The 17,500-nt window shown below is 39.3% G+C and overlaps 1 protein-coding gene across 3 annotated transcripts in view; it reads right to left on the reverse strand.

Annotated features, from left to right (window-relative positions):
• LOC137967747 (serine/threonine-protein phosphatase 6 regulatory ankyrin repeat subunit C-like) overlaps positions 1 to 17,500 on the reverse strand; it is a 193,769-nt gene that overhangs the window by 126,584 nt on the left and 49,685 nt on the right. For 2 of the 3 annotated variants that reach the window (XM_068814305.1, XM_068814304.1), the window contains 3 exons: positions 15,468 to 15,562; positions 13,871 to 13,918; positions 13,155 to 13,253 (listed from right to left, as the gene is read on the reverse strand). In XM_068814305.1, coding sequence (XP_068670406.1) covers positions 13,155 to 13,253; positions 13,871 to 13,918; positions 15,468 to 15,562 — 242 coding nt within the window. Of the gene's footprint in view, positions 1 to 5,713; positions 10,009 to 11,596; positions 11,696 to 12,681; positions 12,781 to 13,154; positions 13,254 to 13,870; positions 13,919 to 15,467; positions 15,563 to 17,500 lie in introns of those variants that run through there. The other variant, XM_068814306.1, reaches the window with a different exon arrangement.

The following is a 17,500-nucleotide window of genomic DNA, read 5'->3' on the forward strand; positions in this document are numbered from 1 at the left end:
AGTCGTCCTCAGTCTTCAGATTTTCTACAGCCAGCTCGGGTTGAAATGCTAGAAAAAGTCAGTAATTCCCAGGCAAAACCTCTATCAATAACAAAATTTCCCAGCCAGCTCGTCGAAACACCTGTATTTTTGCCAGCCAGCAAGATTCCTCTGGGGAACAGATAATGTGCGGAACAGATTCGTTGTGTGCCCCTGAGTAATTTCTCTAGGTTCCGCAGGTTCCGCGGTCTGCAGTTCACCCGTTCATTACTAATTTTACACAGCGAAATTCATTGAACTGTTCTGATCAATACAAGTTCGCATTATATATAAAGTAAACTCCCTCCTTTTCTCTGAGAAAGGAAGGTTTTTTTTTTTGCAGAAGACGCGTACGCTATCAATGGAGATCAACTATTCGCAATTATGCGTGAGAAAATCAAGACTTTCTAGGGATATGTTTCTACTTCTGAAGCTTCGGACGAAGATTCTGGATGATGTAAAATCAATCGATCAGTGACAAAGAGCTCAGTTGTTTTATTGAACAGATTTAATACCTAGCTTGCCATATTAACAAATAGTTTTTTTTTTCGTTCACGTTTTAGTACACTTTTTTTAGTCGAGTCAGATAAGAACGGAATTTTTTGAGTCCATTTTGAAATAAACAAAACTTCGCTGGCCGACGCCGCGGTACGTGACAGAAAATAGCCCACTTTCGATATATTAAAATTCAGTTCTCAACAAAAGGCATCATCTCGAGGCTCTGGGGAATAAATATAAGGATTTGTATGAGTTTATTCCCCAGAGCCTCGAGATGATGCCTTTTGTTTAGGACTGAATTTTAATACATCGAAAGCGGGCTATTATTCTTCAATAGCCCTTTTCAGGGTTAATTTTTCTCATTTGCATTACAAAGTAATCTAACGTGGGTGCGAGGCAATTTCGGGTTAAAACTACAAAATAGCCCGAAATTGCCTCACATACATGCTAGATTACATTGTAATGCAAATGAGAAAAACTAACCGTGAAAAGGGCTATTCATATAGAAATGTCTCATAAAATCAGTGTCGAAGACGTGGGTTAAAGGTGATCAAATTCGCTAAATTCACTGACGAATTGCAATGCCTCATCATACGTTTCCCCGCTTCGGAAGGTAAACAGAAGTCCTCGACACATCCTGTGTTGCGCAACTGGCGGAGTCCAAAGATTAATTTTGCAATTGCCGAAGTTCACTTTGAAAGTATTTAAATGCTTGTTCATCCTTTGAAAGTTGAAGGAATAAAAACTAAATAGCATTTCCGTGACCGGTCAAAATTCCGGCGTGTACAGTTGCACAGCGTGAGCTTCAGTGCGAGTTTTCCTTGCATTTTCAAACAAATTGCAGGGGTCAGACAAAGCAATGTTCATTTGTTATGAACGTATTGCAAATTATTACAGGTTCCCATGCGTTGTTCCTTCCACAAACAACTGTCGCATTTCTGCCGCAGCTTTTATAAGTAAGGTAAAAATTTTTTTAAAACCTGGTCACTTTGTTCAATTAAAAAAGAGAAAGGCCGTCACCACGGTAAGAACACCATTGAAAGCCCTAACCCTAACCCTTTCCCTTTTAAACTAGACCCTCCCTGAGGGTACACTGGGTTGCCTGTGGTAGGTGCACCGTTCCAGACAATTTTTTTCAAGTTGGGGGGTCATTAAGAAGTCATACCAGACGAGGCCCTTTGGCTCACAGGTCCTAACACGTTCGTACGACAAAACACATCTGTCCTTGCGTAATATGTAGCTCTAACAGTGCACGATATTCTTTTGGTATTGTCTATCATTGTAGTGCCATGGTAGAAGTCTTGGGTAAATAGTCTGATAAGAAATGTGGTTACTAGCAAAGTACTGAACCCAGAAAGGTTGAAGAAAATAAATGGGAAGTGAGAAACATTGGTTTCCTGGCTGACATGTTGATAAACTTCTTTTCACCACAAGTTTAAGCGTGCCGTCTGAGCATCTGACAGCTTTGTAATACCGAAGTTCACTGAAGTTAATCCCTGTTGGGCGGGGTTAGTGTTTGGATGGGAGACCAAAATAATATACCCGTCATAAAACAGAAGCATCGGACCGAAAATACTATTAACGCTAACAAATGCGAACTCAGCAAGGTACAGATTTTGTTAGCTTGCTTAATGCAAAAGCAAATATTGATGCAAAAGTAAATAAATATTGATACAAAGTTTTTAGAAAGAGCAGAAGGAAGTTTCCAGGACGATCGCTCGAGAATAACATATTTACGACATGAAAACAACATTTATTTTGAACCGTGAATACAGAATATAAACAGTTACGATCAGCGACAAACATTTTGGGGGATTTTTGCAACGTTCAGTGTTGTTATTGTACGTTTTGGCTGCACAAATAAATAGCAAAATCGAAAGTGACATCGCCGGAATTCAGCGGGCGCCGTGATGAAGTTACCGCGGCATGTTTACTCGCCAAACAGTGAAGTATCTGTGTCAAAGCATAGGACCGAAAATTATTTTTCAATGCTATCAAATGCGAACCAAGCAAGATATAGATTTTGTTAGCCTGCTTTATGCAAAAAAAATATTGATGTAAAAGTAAATAAATATGGATACAAAGTTTTTAAGAAGAGCAGAAGGAAGTTTCAGGACGGTCGATCGAGAATAAAATATTTTGCCATGGGTAACAAAATTTACGACATGAAAACAACATTAATTTAGAACCACGAATATAGAAAGTTACCATCAGCGAAAAACATTTTGGGAGACTTTAGTTGTTTTGTTGTAATTGTAACTCTTTTCTGAAGAACCTTTTCCAAAGCACAAAATAGACAACACGCTTTCTTTCCATTAATTCTTCACTGTCACATTTTCATTTACTTTTTTACCTGAAAACTGTACAGCTTGACTACAAAATAAATCAAATTGCTTCATCTCAGACAACTGAGATGTGACTTCGGTAAACACTGTGATACAATCAAGACGTTCGTTTCTTTTTTCACCCATACTGAATTTCCCACTTGCTGTCAGTGTTCTACATAACAGCACAGTTCATAAAATAAGATTAGAAACAACGCACACTTCTCATATCCGACCGCAACTGTTGTCGAAGACCATTTCTCGTCGCTTTTAAGATTATAGATATTTATTTTCCCCGCCTGTTGACGTTCCATTCTTGATCTTCATATTCCACTAAAACGCCCTTCGCGTTACAATTTCAACGACATTGCAGGTTTAATAATGAATGTTTTTTACAATGGGATGTCAAAAGGCCAAGTGGTTGTTATGCATAATCGGGCAAGTTCGGGCGATCAAGTTAAGCGTGTGACACGTTATAAATATTTTTTCACAAAATGTTCCCGAATCGTCAAGTATCACCACAGAAGACAAGAACATCATTCTAAAAGCTTATTCTACGCAAAAAGTAGGTTCTGGAGGTAATTTTGAGAGTGGAAATCAAGTTTACGGCAGACAAGAGTATCGAAAGAGTAAAGCCATGGTTGATATTTACATTTAATTAAGTAACAGAAAGACGCTTACCGCATTTTGACACGAAAATGCTTTACTAATGCCATGAAAACTAACCAGTTAAGCTCGCATATTACACAACATGATGAATTCATAAAGGCCACCTTTTCCAGCGAAATATTTTTTGAAACAAACAACATATTTGCTATTAGAGGCAATTAGACAAGAAACTCAATCGTGTCAAATTACACTCCGTGTCAAAAACGCAATTAAGAAATTTCCCACCAGTGTTCAGCATCAAATCCTTTACTGAAAAACCCTTTACTTGAATTATCAAGCCAAAATGGGCAACAAGCTTTCCTTCAAATAATTTTTGACTAAAAGAATTAGTGAAATTTCCAATTGTTACCGGAAGACTGTGCAGATCCAAGTTGTTCAATTCCTTCTCTGTCTTTGCTACCCATAAGTTACCAGAGGATTTTCCATTTGGTTTCAGTGTTTTACATAACAGCACACTTGGTAAAATATATTAGAAATACAGCTCACTTTGATTTCGGCTCGACGGGCGATAGATTATTGTCGAAGTCCATTACTCGCCGCTTTTAAGATTCCAGATGAATTTGTCTTGTTTATCCAATTGAAGTTCCATTCTTGCGCTCCGTAAGGGTATATTTTGTTTAAATATGCACTGAAACGCCACGCGTGTTACAATGACTTTCGAGGCCATTGCAGGTTTAATAATTAAATGTTCTCCTGTGTGCACTAGGAAAATCGACGCATTACCCCAGCCCCCTCAAACCTAACAAAATACGAGCAGAAGACTCTATGCACAAAGACACCACTTAGCAGGGGAGTGACAGGCAAGACTTTTCCCGACACGGAAAATAACAAAAAAACCCACGAAATGAAACCGAGATTCCGACTGGGTTTGGCAACCCAGTAATAATGAACATTTCCTAACTTGACCAACGAAGTAGCTAAGAGTGGTGTTCAGTGCGCATGTGCAACAGCTGACCGTGTCCCTTTACTTGACCACTCGCCATAGGGGCTTTTCAAGGCCAATTAAACACAATCACGACACAACAGAACATTCAACAACAACTGTTAAGAATCCCAACTGGCCGGAGGCAAGCTCGTTGGCTATTTACAGTTGAACCAGGGACAACCAAGAACAAATTCAACCAGTGGTCAGAACATGTCTTAATCCTGGGATCCCTGGATCTCAAGGCAAGCACCCTAACTACTGGGCCACATTTTCTCCTTGAGGCAACACAGATCTCCTCAAGCTTAACATTGACAGTGCAATTAAGGCTACACTAAGCCGAAAGCGTTTAGTTTATCTCACTGAAACTGAGCCATTTCAATGATGTTCGATCAGGGCGTAACATTCGTGTTGACAAAACAGAAGAAAAATGGTCAATGAAATGAACTTGCATGATTTCTGAATTGAATGCCAGAGTTGTAAACAACTGAACGATGGCTACGAAGATTAAGAACGTTTTAACACCTGTTGAATATAGTATTTGGGATATAACGGAATCTCCCAGGAAAGCCTTTCACGCCGCTACCATGACAAATAGAAGATTGTTTCCCTTTTGGGGTCTAAATACTAGTTTACGTTAAACGTAATGAAATTTCAGTTTTGTCTGTTTGTCCCCACAAAAGACTGGAACCACCCGGGACAACTCACTATTAGCAGAATGGTCTATTAAAGAAGTTGGTTCGGTGTTCAAATTAAACTACCGTCTTGCATCGCTTGAAATAAAACCGATAAAGTGTCGGTGGAATTTCCTTCAACATCCCATAGCTGTCTTATTGAAGTAAGAAATTATTAATTACGATTTCATAACGAAGTAAGTCGGCAAAATCACGACGGGTGGAAAAGGAAAATTATCCTTTGATTGTGGGATACACTAGCCACACGAAGGTGAATCAAGAAAATGCCCAGCTCTTGGAAAGAAGTGCACGAGTTTTGGAAGAGGAAAGGGATCTTGCACAAGGAGGCAGGCAAAAATCTGACAGTTACGAGAAGCCTGTTTGCAGGCTACAAGAGTTGAATCTCATAGATTTTGGGACAAAAGCCACCCAAAATAAAAACAGTGCTAATTTCATGCCTCCTGATTTCGTCACACCAACGTTGCACCGCTTTCATGTAGCACCACTACGTGACAGCGACGCTACCGTCAGCGCTATGGATGACACAATGAAAGCCCATGCATAAGAGTGAGGATCCAGAGTGAGGCTGCTGCGAAAGCAACACACGACAAGTCCTGGGTTGATTTGAAGCGGTTGTGGACGCACAGACAAAAATGTACTTGGTTGTGTGGCAGCTGATAAAATGAAACACTCAGACTGCATCATTGCTCAGTTTACAAAGATTAAGACCGAGAACAATCAATCTGAAGAGAGGAACAATGTAAAGGAAATCTAAGAGAACGACAACGACCGGTTTCAAGGAATTAATAAATTTAAAGAGAATTTAGTTCAATTTGAACAGGGACAAGTACGGTCAAAGTAGCTTCTAAGAATACATGTGAGGTTTCCTGAAGTGGACTCTGCAAACATATCAAGAGCCACTGAAAAAGGCAGGGTTACTTGAGGGACCCAGACATAAGGTCACCGTGGAGTTTTGCGAGCCAGTCGTTAATAGAGACAGTCCCATAGAGATCTTTTGTCCACACGTGAGAAAGCCAACAGACGAATTCGTGGGATCACTGGCTAAAACCAACCATCCCAGTAGTCAAGAGGGTGTTTGACACATGGAGCGAAAAAGGAGAATGGGCCACTCTTTAACAGTCAAAAATTCGAAGAATACGTGCGACGAGAGGAGTGAAACCCCGGATGGGCAGTAGTCAATAGCAATGTAGTCAGGTTAATGCACAGAATGATGCAGATCAGATCGCTGCATTGGGAGGCAAACCACTGAGATTGAAGTGAACAGGAGATTCAGAGCAGATAGAGCAACCGAACACGCAACTATCGGTGTGAGCCAGACGACACTCAAGGGAAACCTAAACATCCTTATGACGCAGTGATACGCAAGTGCGACAACAACATTCGGGTATAAAACAGACACAGTAGTGATCAAAATTAAAGTCAAAGACATGGCGTTGTTTCTTTCCCTTCAGCACCATATAGCAGTAGAGCAGTATTGAGCATCAACCTTCGCACGTTATTTGCAGGTGGGGAAGAGATGTAAAGACGTGAGAGCTTAGGAGGGCTGGACCTGTATACTGAAGGGAACACATTAAATAGAAATTTATCCACATATCACGCCATGTAAACGAGCATGAGTGTAGAGGGACAAGTATGAATGGCAGACATACAAATGAGCATATCATATGGTCACAGCACAGTAAACGCATGTCTACTTCCAAATTAAGGATTAAATTTTTTTCGGTTTCAGAAGTTACTGACGTATCCCTAATATCCGCTACCTAAACACTTTCCGTGACCTCCTTTCCCGACTGCATTCAGCGTGACTGTGCGGCTCATTATTGTAACGTCTACCGAAGGGGCAGGGCCATGCAAATGTGACACTAAATGATCGAGGGCAAAGTATGTCATATCATTTCTTTTCCAAATACTACACAACTATTTACGACCCCTAATTCCAATGCATCGGTATAAGTGCTATTCAGTAGATGTTGAAGACCTATTGTATACGATGTTTGTTTGTTTGTGTCTATTGTACACGTGAACCTCCGTTGTAGCCTCCGTATTCGTTACGAGGCCTTGTTTTCAAGCAATAGCTTGACGAGAGGTTCGTCCTTTTGCATGACTGCTTTATGAAGAGGGGCTGTTCCTTTTTCGTCTTGAATATTAACATTCGCCTTGTTTTTAAGCAATAGCTTGACGAGAGGTAAGTCCTTTTGCGTGACTGCTTTAAGAAGAGGTGTTTTGCCCCACTGATCCTCAACATTCGCATTAGCTCCATGCTCCAAAAGCAGTCTAGTCACAATGTAATTATTGCTAGAGGCTGCGAAAAGCAAAGATCCCTCTTTTAATACCTGGGGCTGTTTCAGCATTTACGCCATCATTTACCATATAAGGTCAAAATAATGTATATGAGCTGATAACCGAGATTGAGTGAACCAATCAGAGCACGAGAACTGCATTCTCCGACGTTGAGAATTTAATAATTTCAATTATACTGGCAGGCCGCTTCGTGGCCCTGGTATAATTGGGATTTATGCGAATCTGAAAGTGTCAATGTGGAGGACTTGCTAGGCTTTAAACACGAAGACGCACTATAAAAGGCGTGGTGCCTTAGGCACACGCAACTGATTTATCAATCAACCATGGACGCAACCGAGCTTTGTGATAATTTGTGCAAGAAAAAAGCCCCTTATGGCAATTTGTCCGTCATTTGTTATAAAATGTTATCTGTCGTTCTTTTTTTTAATCCCCAGTTCCTTTTTCTCGCGTTGCAAATATCTTTTAGGGCTTCCGTCTCCGTGTTGCTGTTTGTTGATCACAATCTTGGATAATCAATGGTTCTTGAATAAATTCGAACAAAAGCAGAGCATGAAGCCACCCTTTTTATAGTGCGTCTTTGTGTTTAAGCTGTTTGATTTTAGTTTTCCAATTAACTTAACCTCAGAAGAGGAAGTTTACTGAAGTATCTTCCTACCTCAAAATGACTCGATTTTCACTAAGTCATGAACAATTTTGTTTGCCACGTCGGCTTTTGAAGGCAGTTTGATTTTTAAACTGAATTTTTAATTTATGCAAGTTCTGGATGTGATAAATTTTCAGCCAATGAAATTTAGTAGCCAATGAGCGTACGAGAAACGCTGCTGACGATAAATTGTGTCAGTTTGCATAAAGCTACATACATTTTAGTGTCTGCATATTATTTCTCTTCATTTAAGCGGAGAAATAGAGCCTTTGGTTCGTGGATCCACAACAACTTTCACAATGTTATGAAAAAGTGGCCTCAATTTGTTAAATTTCGACCAAGCGGAGGGGTTAACGCAGTGGTAAGATCTCTGCCTTCCAACCCTAAGGTCCCGGGTTGCATTCCCGGTTCTGCCGAGACTGGAATATTTGGAGACCTTCTTTCCCGCTAAAGTTCACTCAGGTTTCCATCCTTCCGAGGTCGGTAAAATGAGTACCAGCATGCATGGACTGCTTAGAAGCGGCTGCAATTTGCGCCTGTATATGCTTCCAGTCCGCTGGGGGTAATTTGATCATTGTAAAGCGCCTTTGAGACCTTGTGATAAGGGCCCTATATAAACGCACCACTTTACTTTACTTTTTACCAACGAAATTAGTGTTGTTACAAGTGACAAAAAGTCTCTTTTTCGGTTTAGTGATCATAAGTATGCTTATTCCGTGACATAAATTCACATTAGCTACAGTATGATTTTAATCGCTAGCTTGCTTGTCCTTTTTCTTTTACTTCTTCAGTCATTTCGGGCTGTCGTGTAAGTCGAGCTTGTGTCTCTTCCTCGAGTGAAGACAACTCTTGTTGTTTCTTCATTAAGACCCTTTTACTTGGCCATTTTTCTGATGGGCGTTTACTCCACTGCCATCTGGAAGTTTGAATATCAGAAGGGGTCTCTCCTTTCTTGTTCCTCAGGTTGATATTGCATCCGGATTCAATCAACATTTGTGAAGTGTCAAAAACTCGGTAACGAGCGCATAGATGAAGAGGCGTATTTCCCAACCGGTCTTGAATATTTGCATCCGCTTTGTTTTCAAGTAATAGCTTGACGAGTGGTTCGCTCATCCTCCTCCTGACTGCTTTATGTAGAGGTGTTTCTCCCCGCAGGTCTACAATATTCGCATCCGCCTTGTTTTCAAGTAAAAGCTTGACGACAGGTAAATCGTCAAGCATGACTGCTTCATGTAGAGGTATTTCTCCCTCCTGGTCTCGAATATTTGCATCCGCCTTGTTTTCAAGTAATAGCTTGACGAGTGGTACGTTCTTCTGCATGACTGCTTTATAAAGAGGAGTTTTCCCCCACTGATCCCTAATATTTGCATCAGTTCCATGTTCCAAAAGCAGTCTAGCCACCATATAATTATTGCTAGAAGCTGCAAAAACCAAAGGTCCCTCTTTATCTGGGACTGTTTGAGCATTTACATCTGCTCCAAGATCAATCAGGGTCTTGATTAATACACCAGAGGACATCGGACTTGCCAACAGCAATGGTGTGATGTTGCTCTTTGCAGCGACATTGACATCAATACCATCATTCAAAACGAGCTCAATCACCTTCTCTACATTACCGCTCTTGGCGCACGAGTGCAGCTCATTTAGTGTTTCGTCAATCTCAACCAAACGTTGGTACAGCTTTTCAATTTTAGCACGACCTGCTTTTCTGTAATCATGGGCTGATAGAATTATATCAACTGCTGATTTGCCACGGAAAATGGACGCGTTATTACTTACTGTTTCGCATTTCATTTCCTCCACAAAGTTCTCTAGAAAGGTACTTGCTCTATAAACACTGTCATAGTCTCCTTGAAAGACAACTGCTTGTAGTACATTAAATCCCGAATGGCTGTCCGTACGCAAAAAAGCCCTCTTTGCAAATGTCCTAAGACTCAGCTGCAACAAAATGTGTTAAACATCGATTAACTTGGTTACGACAGTACTACGCCACAGATGCCTGCCCCTTGAATGACATGTATACTCTTTATAATTCCCCCCCCCCCCCCCCCACCTCTTTCTCCTTTGGGACAACCATTTTTATGGAGCTAAGTTGACCATCTCCATTTCATGGTTTGAATTTAGTTGAAATATTAGTTTAAGACGAAAAGTCTTTATCTTTAAGTGATGTATTTACATTAAGCGGATCTAAACTAGCATACGTCACATACATCACACTACTTTCTTGAAAAAAAGAGCTTGGTGCACCTGCATTTGGCTGGGGAGTACGTTCGCATTGGTTGCTGTGGTTTTTCGTATCAGGCGGCTGTACAATCTTTTTTAAGTGAGTTGCATTTATTTCTACAGTACGTACTGTAATTTAGAACGCTATTAACTTAAGGTAATTCTCTTGAAAATGACGTACTACCCAGATTTTTGTCAAACTTGGCACAATTGACATTCATGCACAGGACATTGAAAAAATGTAATAAAAAGATGGGGTCACCCTTCTTTTTTTTTTTTTTTTGCGCTGCATGTGTTTTTTACCGAATTAGGAGAGAAGTGTTCGAAACTTGATCAACCGGAAAAATTGTTCTTATATAGCAAAAGCAACTGAATATTACTGAAAACTTGAGCCTACCCTGTTTGTCCGGGCTAAAATCTTTCAGTGAAGTGATTTCAAATTGCTCGATCTTGCAAAGAGATTGTAAGAAAATTGGACCACTACATCATCACCTCACACTCTGGTGTCTGGCACCAAATGAATTTTCACGTCATTTTGTATAAATACTATAACTATCCCACTTTTTTTCTCCTTAAAATATGTTTTCCGTGTACCTATTACGAGTACATAACACCATGCATTAACCCTTTCACCGCCAAAAATGCAAATTGACACTTATAGATTTTACTCTGTCTAACGCCAGGCGATTTTACTTGTCAATGAGGAAGCCCTAGGTGGTGAAAGGGTTAACAACATCTAGGTTCGCTCAAAAGCTATGTTCCCAGTTAACCCTTTGACCGCCAAAAATGCAAATTACACTTACAGATTTTACTCTGTCTAACGCCAGACGATTTTACTCGTCAATGGGGAAGCCCTAGGCGGTGAAAGGGTTAAAAAGGAGGGGTCACCCTGCTCGTTCAGGAGAAAATAGCCATTCCTTGACAGATTTAGCTTGGCGTCAATGCAAATCCGCCATAGTATCGATGTGCGCGAGCTAATGTGCACGCCAATGACACAATAAATTATGTGCAGTAGGGTTGCGCAATGCAAAACCAGAGAATCACCTTAAGACGATAACGCATGATAATAAAAATGCCTCAGGGGAATACAAAGGGAATTTACAGAATTTAGTTCATTGAATTCTTGTTCCATATTGAAGCGTATTTGGTATTCCTTGCCCCAATCCACCCCCTCCCCCTCCGAAAAAAAGAAAGCAACCGCAACAACAAGGATGAAGACATTACATTGCCGTGCAAAATTTACGTTATTGCTTTGTTGTACAAAGTAATTCAAGATAACGGACAAATTATATTAATAACTTACTGGTTGTTGAAAACTTGGTTTTGCATCATGGTCCAGAAGCAGCTGAATTATCGACCGATGATTCCAGCGTTCAGCTTTCTGCAGAGGAGTGAACTGAAACTAAAGAAGAGGAAGAGTAGTTAGTCCGCCACTTGAATCCTTTTACACCTTTTTTAGTTTCTTTTAATTTCTCATGAATTTCCTTTCTTTTGACAACTGCAGCGGCAGGGTTCACGCGATACTATACATAGACTCATTTTTGATTGGCTCAGAAGCCCAGGCAAAAAAATTTTAGGTAGCCGACAAAACATTTCCCCAATTACAATTGTGACATTACCGTACGCAATAAAGAACACTTTTTAGAGTTAACCAACAATAAAAATTATTTAATTCTGCATATGTATGATATCTGACACTGAAATAAGGCAGATCTCGATGGATGTCTCTTAGCCAACGGCCTCGTCGCATAAGCTCCTCCTCGAACGGCATCATTTCCATGCCAATTTATGCCAAGCCTCATCCAAAATTAGACTCACTAACTAAGCTCATATTTGTAAGTTTACTGTGGGTAATGGTCCTCAATATCCAGCCACTAAAAGAATAGAACCTTTTATACTTAAAATTCTACTTTAAACGATATTCTTATGTGCCACTGTGGCACCAAGCGAACACTGACAGTTTTTTTTCCTGGGAAAACCCTAAGCAAGGAAGCAAAGACCTCTTGTGTTAGTTGATAGCTCTGCTTTGATGAGCCAATCAAATGTTGAGATTGCAGTACACAAGGCTCGTTTCAAAGATCCAAAATGCAAGTAGTCTGCATAAACATTAATCACTGATACTATTTTTCCATCATTTGTCCAGCTATCAATACCCAAACAAGCTGCTGTACAAAATTTTAATCCGAGTAAGTGTTGTCATAACATTAATAGTTATGTATGATAATTTTATCTTCACCTCAAACAAGCGAGAAAGAAGCAAGAACTGTTTGAGCCATGAAACTTCATCCAACATTGGTGTTAGTTTTTTTTGCAATAAAGCAGAAGCAAATGTGAGCAGTAGACTAAGAGGGACATCAACTGGGACTGACTTCTTCTCTTCCCACTTACCCTGTCTAAAGCATTGACATCTGCATTATGATCTAGCAACAGCTTGACAACAGATTCATGTCCATACCAACAGGCAAGATGCAGCGGTGTTAACAAAAACTAGGGAAAGAATAAATGTAAAACCAAGATATAAATTCTGGTGCCCAGCACTGGCTGAAGGGGGTGTTAAGCAACAAAACAATTTAGGCTTCACCTTTGCCACACCAAATTCACATGTGTCAGGATCTCACTAGCACACAGGTGTGAAAATTAAAAGAAACGTCAGGGCCATGGATTGTCAGTTTTAAAACTGCGAGGTGTTACCTTTCTGGCCGTCTTTTAAAGTATAAATGTAGGTACATGTATTTTTTAATCTGCGCACTCAGGGCTAAGCAAACGTGGGCTAGAGAGTATATTATTTTGTTCAGTGGTTATGCAGAAATTTAACTGAAAAATATATAGACCTATATAATAATACAAATGTCTTGAAGAACCTGATCTCTTTCATCAACATTTGCACCACTCTTCAAGTGCCTGTTGACCTCCTCATATTGTCCATTGATTGACGCCCTGTGAAGTGCACTTCGAGATACCTAGTGACAAAAAATTACAAACTTAACACACAGTTACAGTCTGTATCTCTCCAAGGTCACCAAAAAGAGGATGGTCATGGAACCTTCATTTGGAGTTCGTAAAAGAGATGTGCCACAAATATGGGGACCAAAAATCACTGAAGCAAACAAAGTTTCAAAATCTTTAATACCATTAAGTACTGCATAACTGCTGTAGTATGTACATGCACATCTAAATTAATTTCTCATCATGACTATGTGGTAAAAGTCGACAGGAACCAGTACAGAATTTCAAACTCCCGGGCAGTGCAAATGTAAAATAAAGAAGCACTTCATAACGATCAATAGAAAAACCTTGGAATACTTAACAAACAACAGAGTTGGGAAAAGGAGATCATGAAAGAAAAATGTAATCATTCAATGTGTCCACAGTCTTCCTTGTAACAGGACTAAAGCAATTAAAATGTTACTTTTAAGCTGTTGTGGAAGTCTGCAATGAGGGGACTGATCTCCACACACTAATCTTTCAAGTTTCAGTTTGGCTGGGGATTTGACCCCTGTCAAAGGTAAGGTGGTTATATTCCGGGGAAAAATCCTCTTTGCTTAAAGACAGTATTTTTTTTTCATCGTGAACTTACTTTGGCCTTTTCCATTCTCATAGCCCAGCTTGTGTCCTGTTCCTTGACCTGATAACAAACGAAAACACAGATTTCCTGAGACAAGGAATGCCCTCCATCTCTTCAAACGGGTATTAAATGCTTTTCTATGATCCTTTCAGGGTTAAATGTAACTTTACAAAAGTGGGGGAGATAAGGTCAACTTGATCTCCTGGCTAATCAAACTTCTGAGTGACACATTATAAATTATTTTCGTTCACATGAGAAAAATCAATGCCCATCATGCAAGTGGCCACCGGCTATTACTGGTAGAACCTGACACCAACACTTAATACTACCATCCATTCCCCTATTCAAGACACAACCTCAAATTTTAGAGAATAGCAATAATAAAATTGTGAAATCATTCTCTTAAAAAATGTGTCCACAAGATTCTTAGCCCTCGAGGTAATTTTGAAGAAGAGCTCCCCAAAAAAACTGTTGGCCATTTACTGACTGTTGGCCAACAGCCAGTTAGGGGAGCTCTTCTTCAAAATTACCGAATCTCAAATCCTCAGACAGAGCAATATATATTTCATGTAAAACAAAAAAGTACTTCATAAAGATCAAAAGAAACAGCTTGGAGTACTTTACAAAAAACAGAGTTGAGAAAAGAAGAATATGAAGTACATGTAATCATTCAGTGTGTCCACAGTCCTTCCTTCTTCCAGTACCTGGTGAGGCTTGAAACAATTAGTAATTGTTTCAATTGTTTCAAAGTAACATTTTAAATACATGTTCATGTAATACATGAACATGTATTTAAAATGTTACTTTAAAGCTGTTGTGGGAGTCTGCAATTAAGGGACTGATCTCTACACCTTAATAAATTATTCTCTTACGTTTCAGTTTGGCTTGGGATTAATGACCCCTGTTAAACGTTACTAATAACTTGGTGATTATATTCCTGGCTGGTAAAAATCCACTTTGTTTACAGACCAATCATACTGAACACCAACTGAAAGTATTTGTTTCATCAAGTAAACTTAATTTGGCCTTTTCCATTCTCACAGCCCAGCTTGTGTCCCATCTCTTGACCTACATAATTCCCTAATTCCCAACTTTGGAACAAAGCCATTAATCTCTTAGATTTTCCAGAAAGTCAATTGCATGTGATGTCAACTCATTTTCTCAAAATGTCCAAACAAGCTAAGTTCATATATTGTACTTTCATTTTCTTTTTCTCCTGAAAAGTCTAAAAATTCAATTGGGTTTCCACAATCAATCAAGGGCTGTTTCACAATAATTATTGTCCTTTTCAGAAATTATGAACATCTATCTTTATGAGGGATAATCTGGATACATGTACACTTTCCTAGCAGTCGATGATTAACATGGCAAACCTCAAAATGCAAACTGCAAGACTATATGAGTTTGTTACACTACTTATACCACTAGGAATAAGCCAGTTGAGGTGTCTTCATGCAGGCAAGGATAAAGGCAAATGTCTAATTTTTTGTTTAGTTTGTTGCTATTTTTTTAATTTTCAATCTTTTGTAGTTCTAACAACAAGCTTACATTCGTTGTGATGCACGTGCCCATGTCTTATAGAAATCCATTTGGCTTTTTTACTACTTACCTTCTTGTAATCTGCAGTTATGTTCATGCCACTTGTGCTGGCTCCTTGATCAAGTACACCTTGTTGAGAGGACAAGCAAGTGCTGTCTAATCCTCCTGAAAAGAAGACAATCCACCACTTGGATTACAGAGTTGTTGCTTAACCTTTTAGTTGTTATTTCTTCAGAATTTTCATTAGGTATGTTGTTTTCAAAGTAACTGCTCTACAAGGCCCTCACTGCCTCAAAAAAGGGTGCAGCTTGAATGAGTACAGTTTTACCAAGACATAAACACACAGGACACACAGAGTATTGGGCGAACTGGTATGGCATAAGGAAATTATCCCACAGACAAGTAAAATCTATGTGGCCCTCTTGCAGCAGGTTCCCCATTAATTCACGACAGAAATGTTTATTAGAAATGCAGCTTGTAGATAAAAAATTGAACTGATTCTCGCACTTAATGGACAATTTAAGCAATTTTCACTTCATAGACTCCTGAAAAATTCAGGTGGCTTCAACATGATTTGAACCAATGGCCTTTACGATGCCGGTGCAATGGTCTACCAACCAGTACAGAGCTACGAAGCCACTCAGTTGGCAGCAGGTCAGTAATTAATTTTTCTGTTGGGTTCATGTTTTCCTGTGAAAGGACTAATGAATCAAAGAAATGTATAATAGTTATAAATTTCTTTCATTCATCATTATACTAAGTGCAGGTTATAGACGAAAGATAGAAGTGATCCTTGCACTTAAAGTGGTACTATGACAAAAAAATTATTTCCTTTTTCCTTCAGATTTTTTTAAAGTATGTTTACGTAACTGCTGAATGGCAAAATTTTGAGCTTTGATTTTTATCCAAAGGCTGTTTATACTTTCGGATTTCAAGTTTTGTCATTACTCAGGTTCAAAACTGACCAATTGGACCTCAGAGGGTTGGATCTAGGGAAAAGTGATGTCATTTACTCACAAACTTAAAATTTCAGCGCATAAACGCAGCTCATTGTACATGTACATGCAAAACACTAGTTTAAAAGTCTGAAAGTCCAAAATTCCCGTGCTGCATATTAATTCAACCACATACACACGCAGTGCACTCTTAAAACTAGAAAGTCTTTGATGTAATTTTCATCGCAATCAAGCTCTTTCAAGATTTCAAAGTTGGTAATAGCGGACCATTAAATAGGAAAATTCCAGTTGAAATAACGAGTTGTCTTTTTGAAATCAAGGCTTAAAACTTGGGTCACTTAGTGTTTACTTCACATGGTTTTGAAATCCGAAGGAAAAAAAGAATTCAAGTAACACTGAAGGTGGTTCAAACCAGTTTCAACACTTTCAATAGACCTTGTTATTAGAAGGATTGGCACTACAACAATTTATCACATAGCAGCAATGTTATGGTACCATGTCAAACATCAATTATTGCTGAAGATGCAGTCATTTTTGTGACGTCAAAAGTTACCATGGCAACAGGAAAGCCTTGCAAAAGCACCCCATATTTTGGCTTTATTTGCTCATATCTGAAAAATGAACTCGGTGACCCCAATTTTTTTATTGCACAAAAGTGATCAGCAGGCCAAGATGGAACTTTCTGGAAAGTTTGAAAAAATTCTGTGCAGCAGATTCAGAGCTACCTTAAATTTTCAATTATACCAAACCAACAACAAAATTAATCCATTGCCTCAATTGCAGAAATAAAGAGGCATAGAAAGAAGATAAGTTAAAAGCCTTAAACGGCTAAACAAAATATAAAATTGAAATCAAGTTTAAAAAATTTAGATATCGTCATCACGGGGACTCTGCAGTGGTCTCCCATCCGAACATGATTAACTGTAGTAGACACTTAGGGTGTGTTTCTTTGGGAGAATCCAAGATTGGATTTATGATCTCAGATCACACGGATGCTTCGTTTCCAAAGAAAAAGAGAATCTGAAAACAGATTTTTCGGGCATGAGGGCCCACTTCCGGGGGGAGGGGGGGGCCACTTCCCGGGGATGCTCGTCGGAAATTTTGAATTTAACCCCTAAAGGAGACCAATCTAGGCGTGGCTTAAGCA

This window comes from Montipora foliosa, chromosome 8 (assembly GCF_036669935.1).
Source record: "Montipora foliosa isolate CH-2021 chromosome 8, ASM3666993v2, whole genome shotgun sequence".
In the NCBI taxonomy this organism is placed as follows: Eukaryota; Metazoa; Cnidaria; class Anthozoa; order Scleractinia; family Acroporidae; genus Montipora; species Montipora foliosa.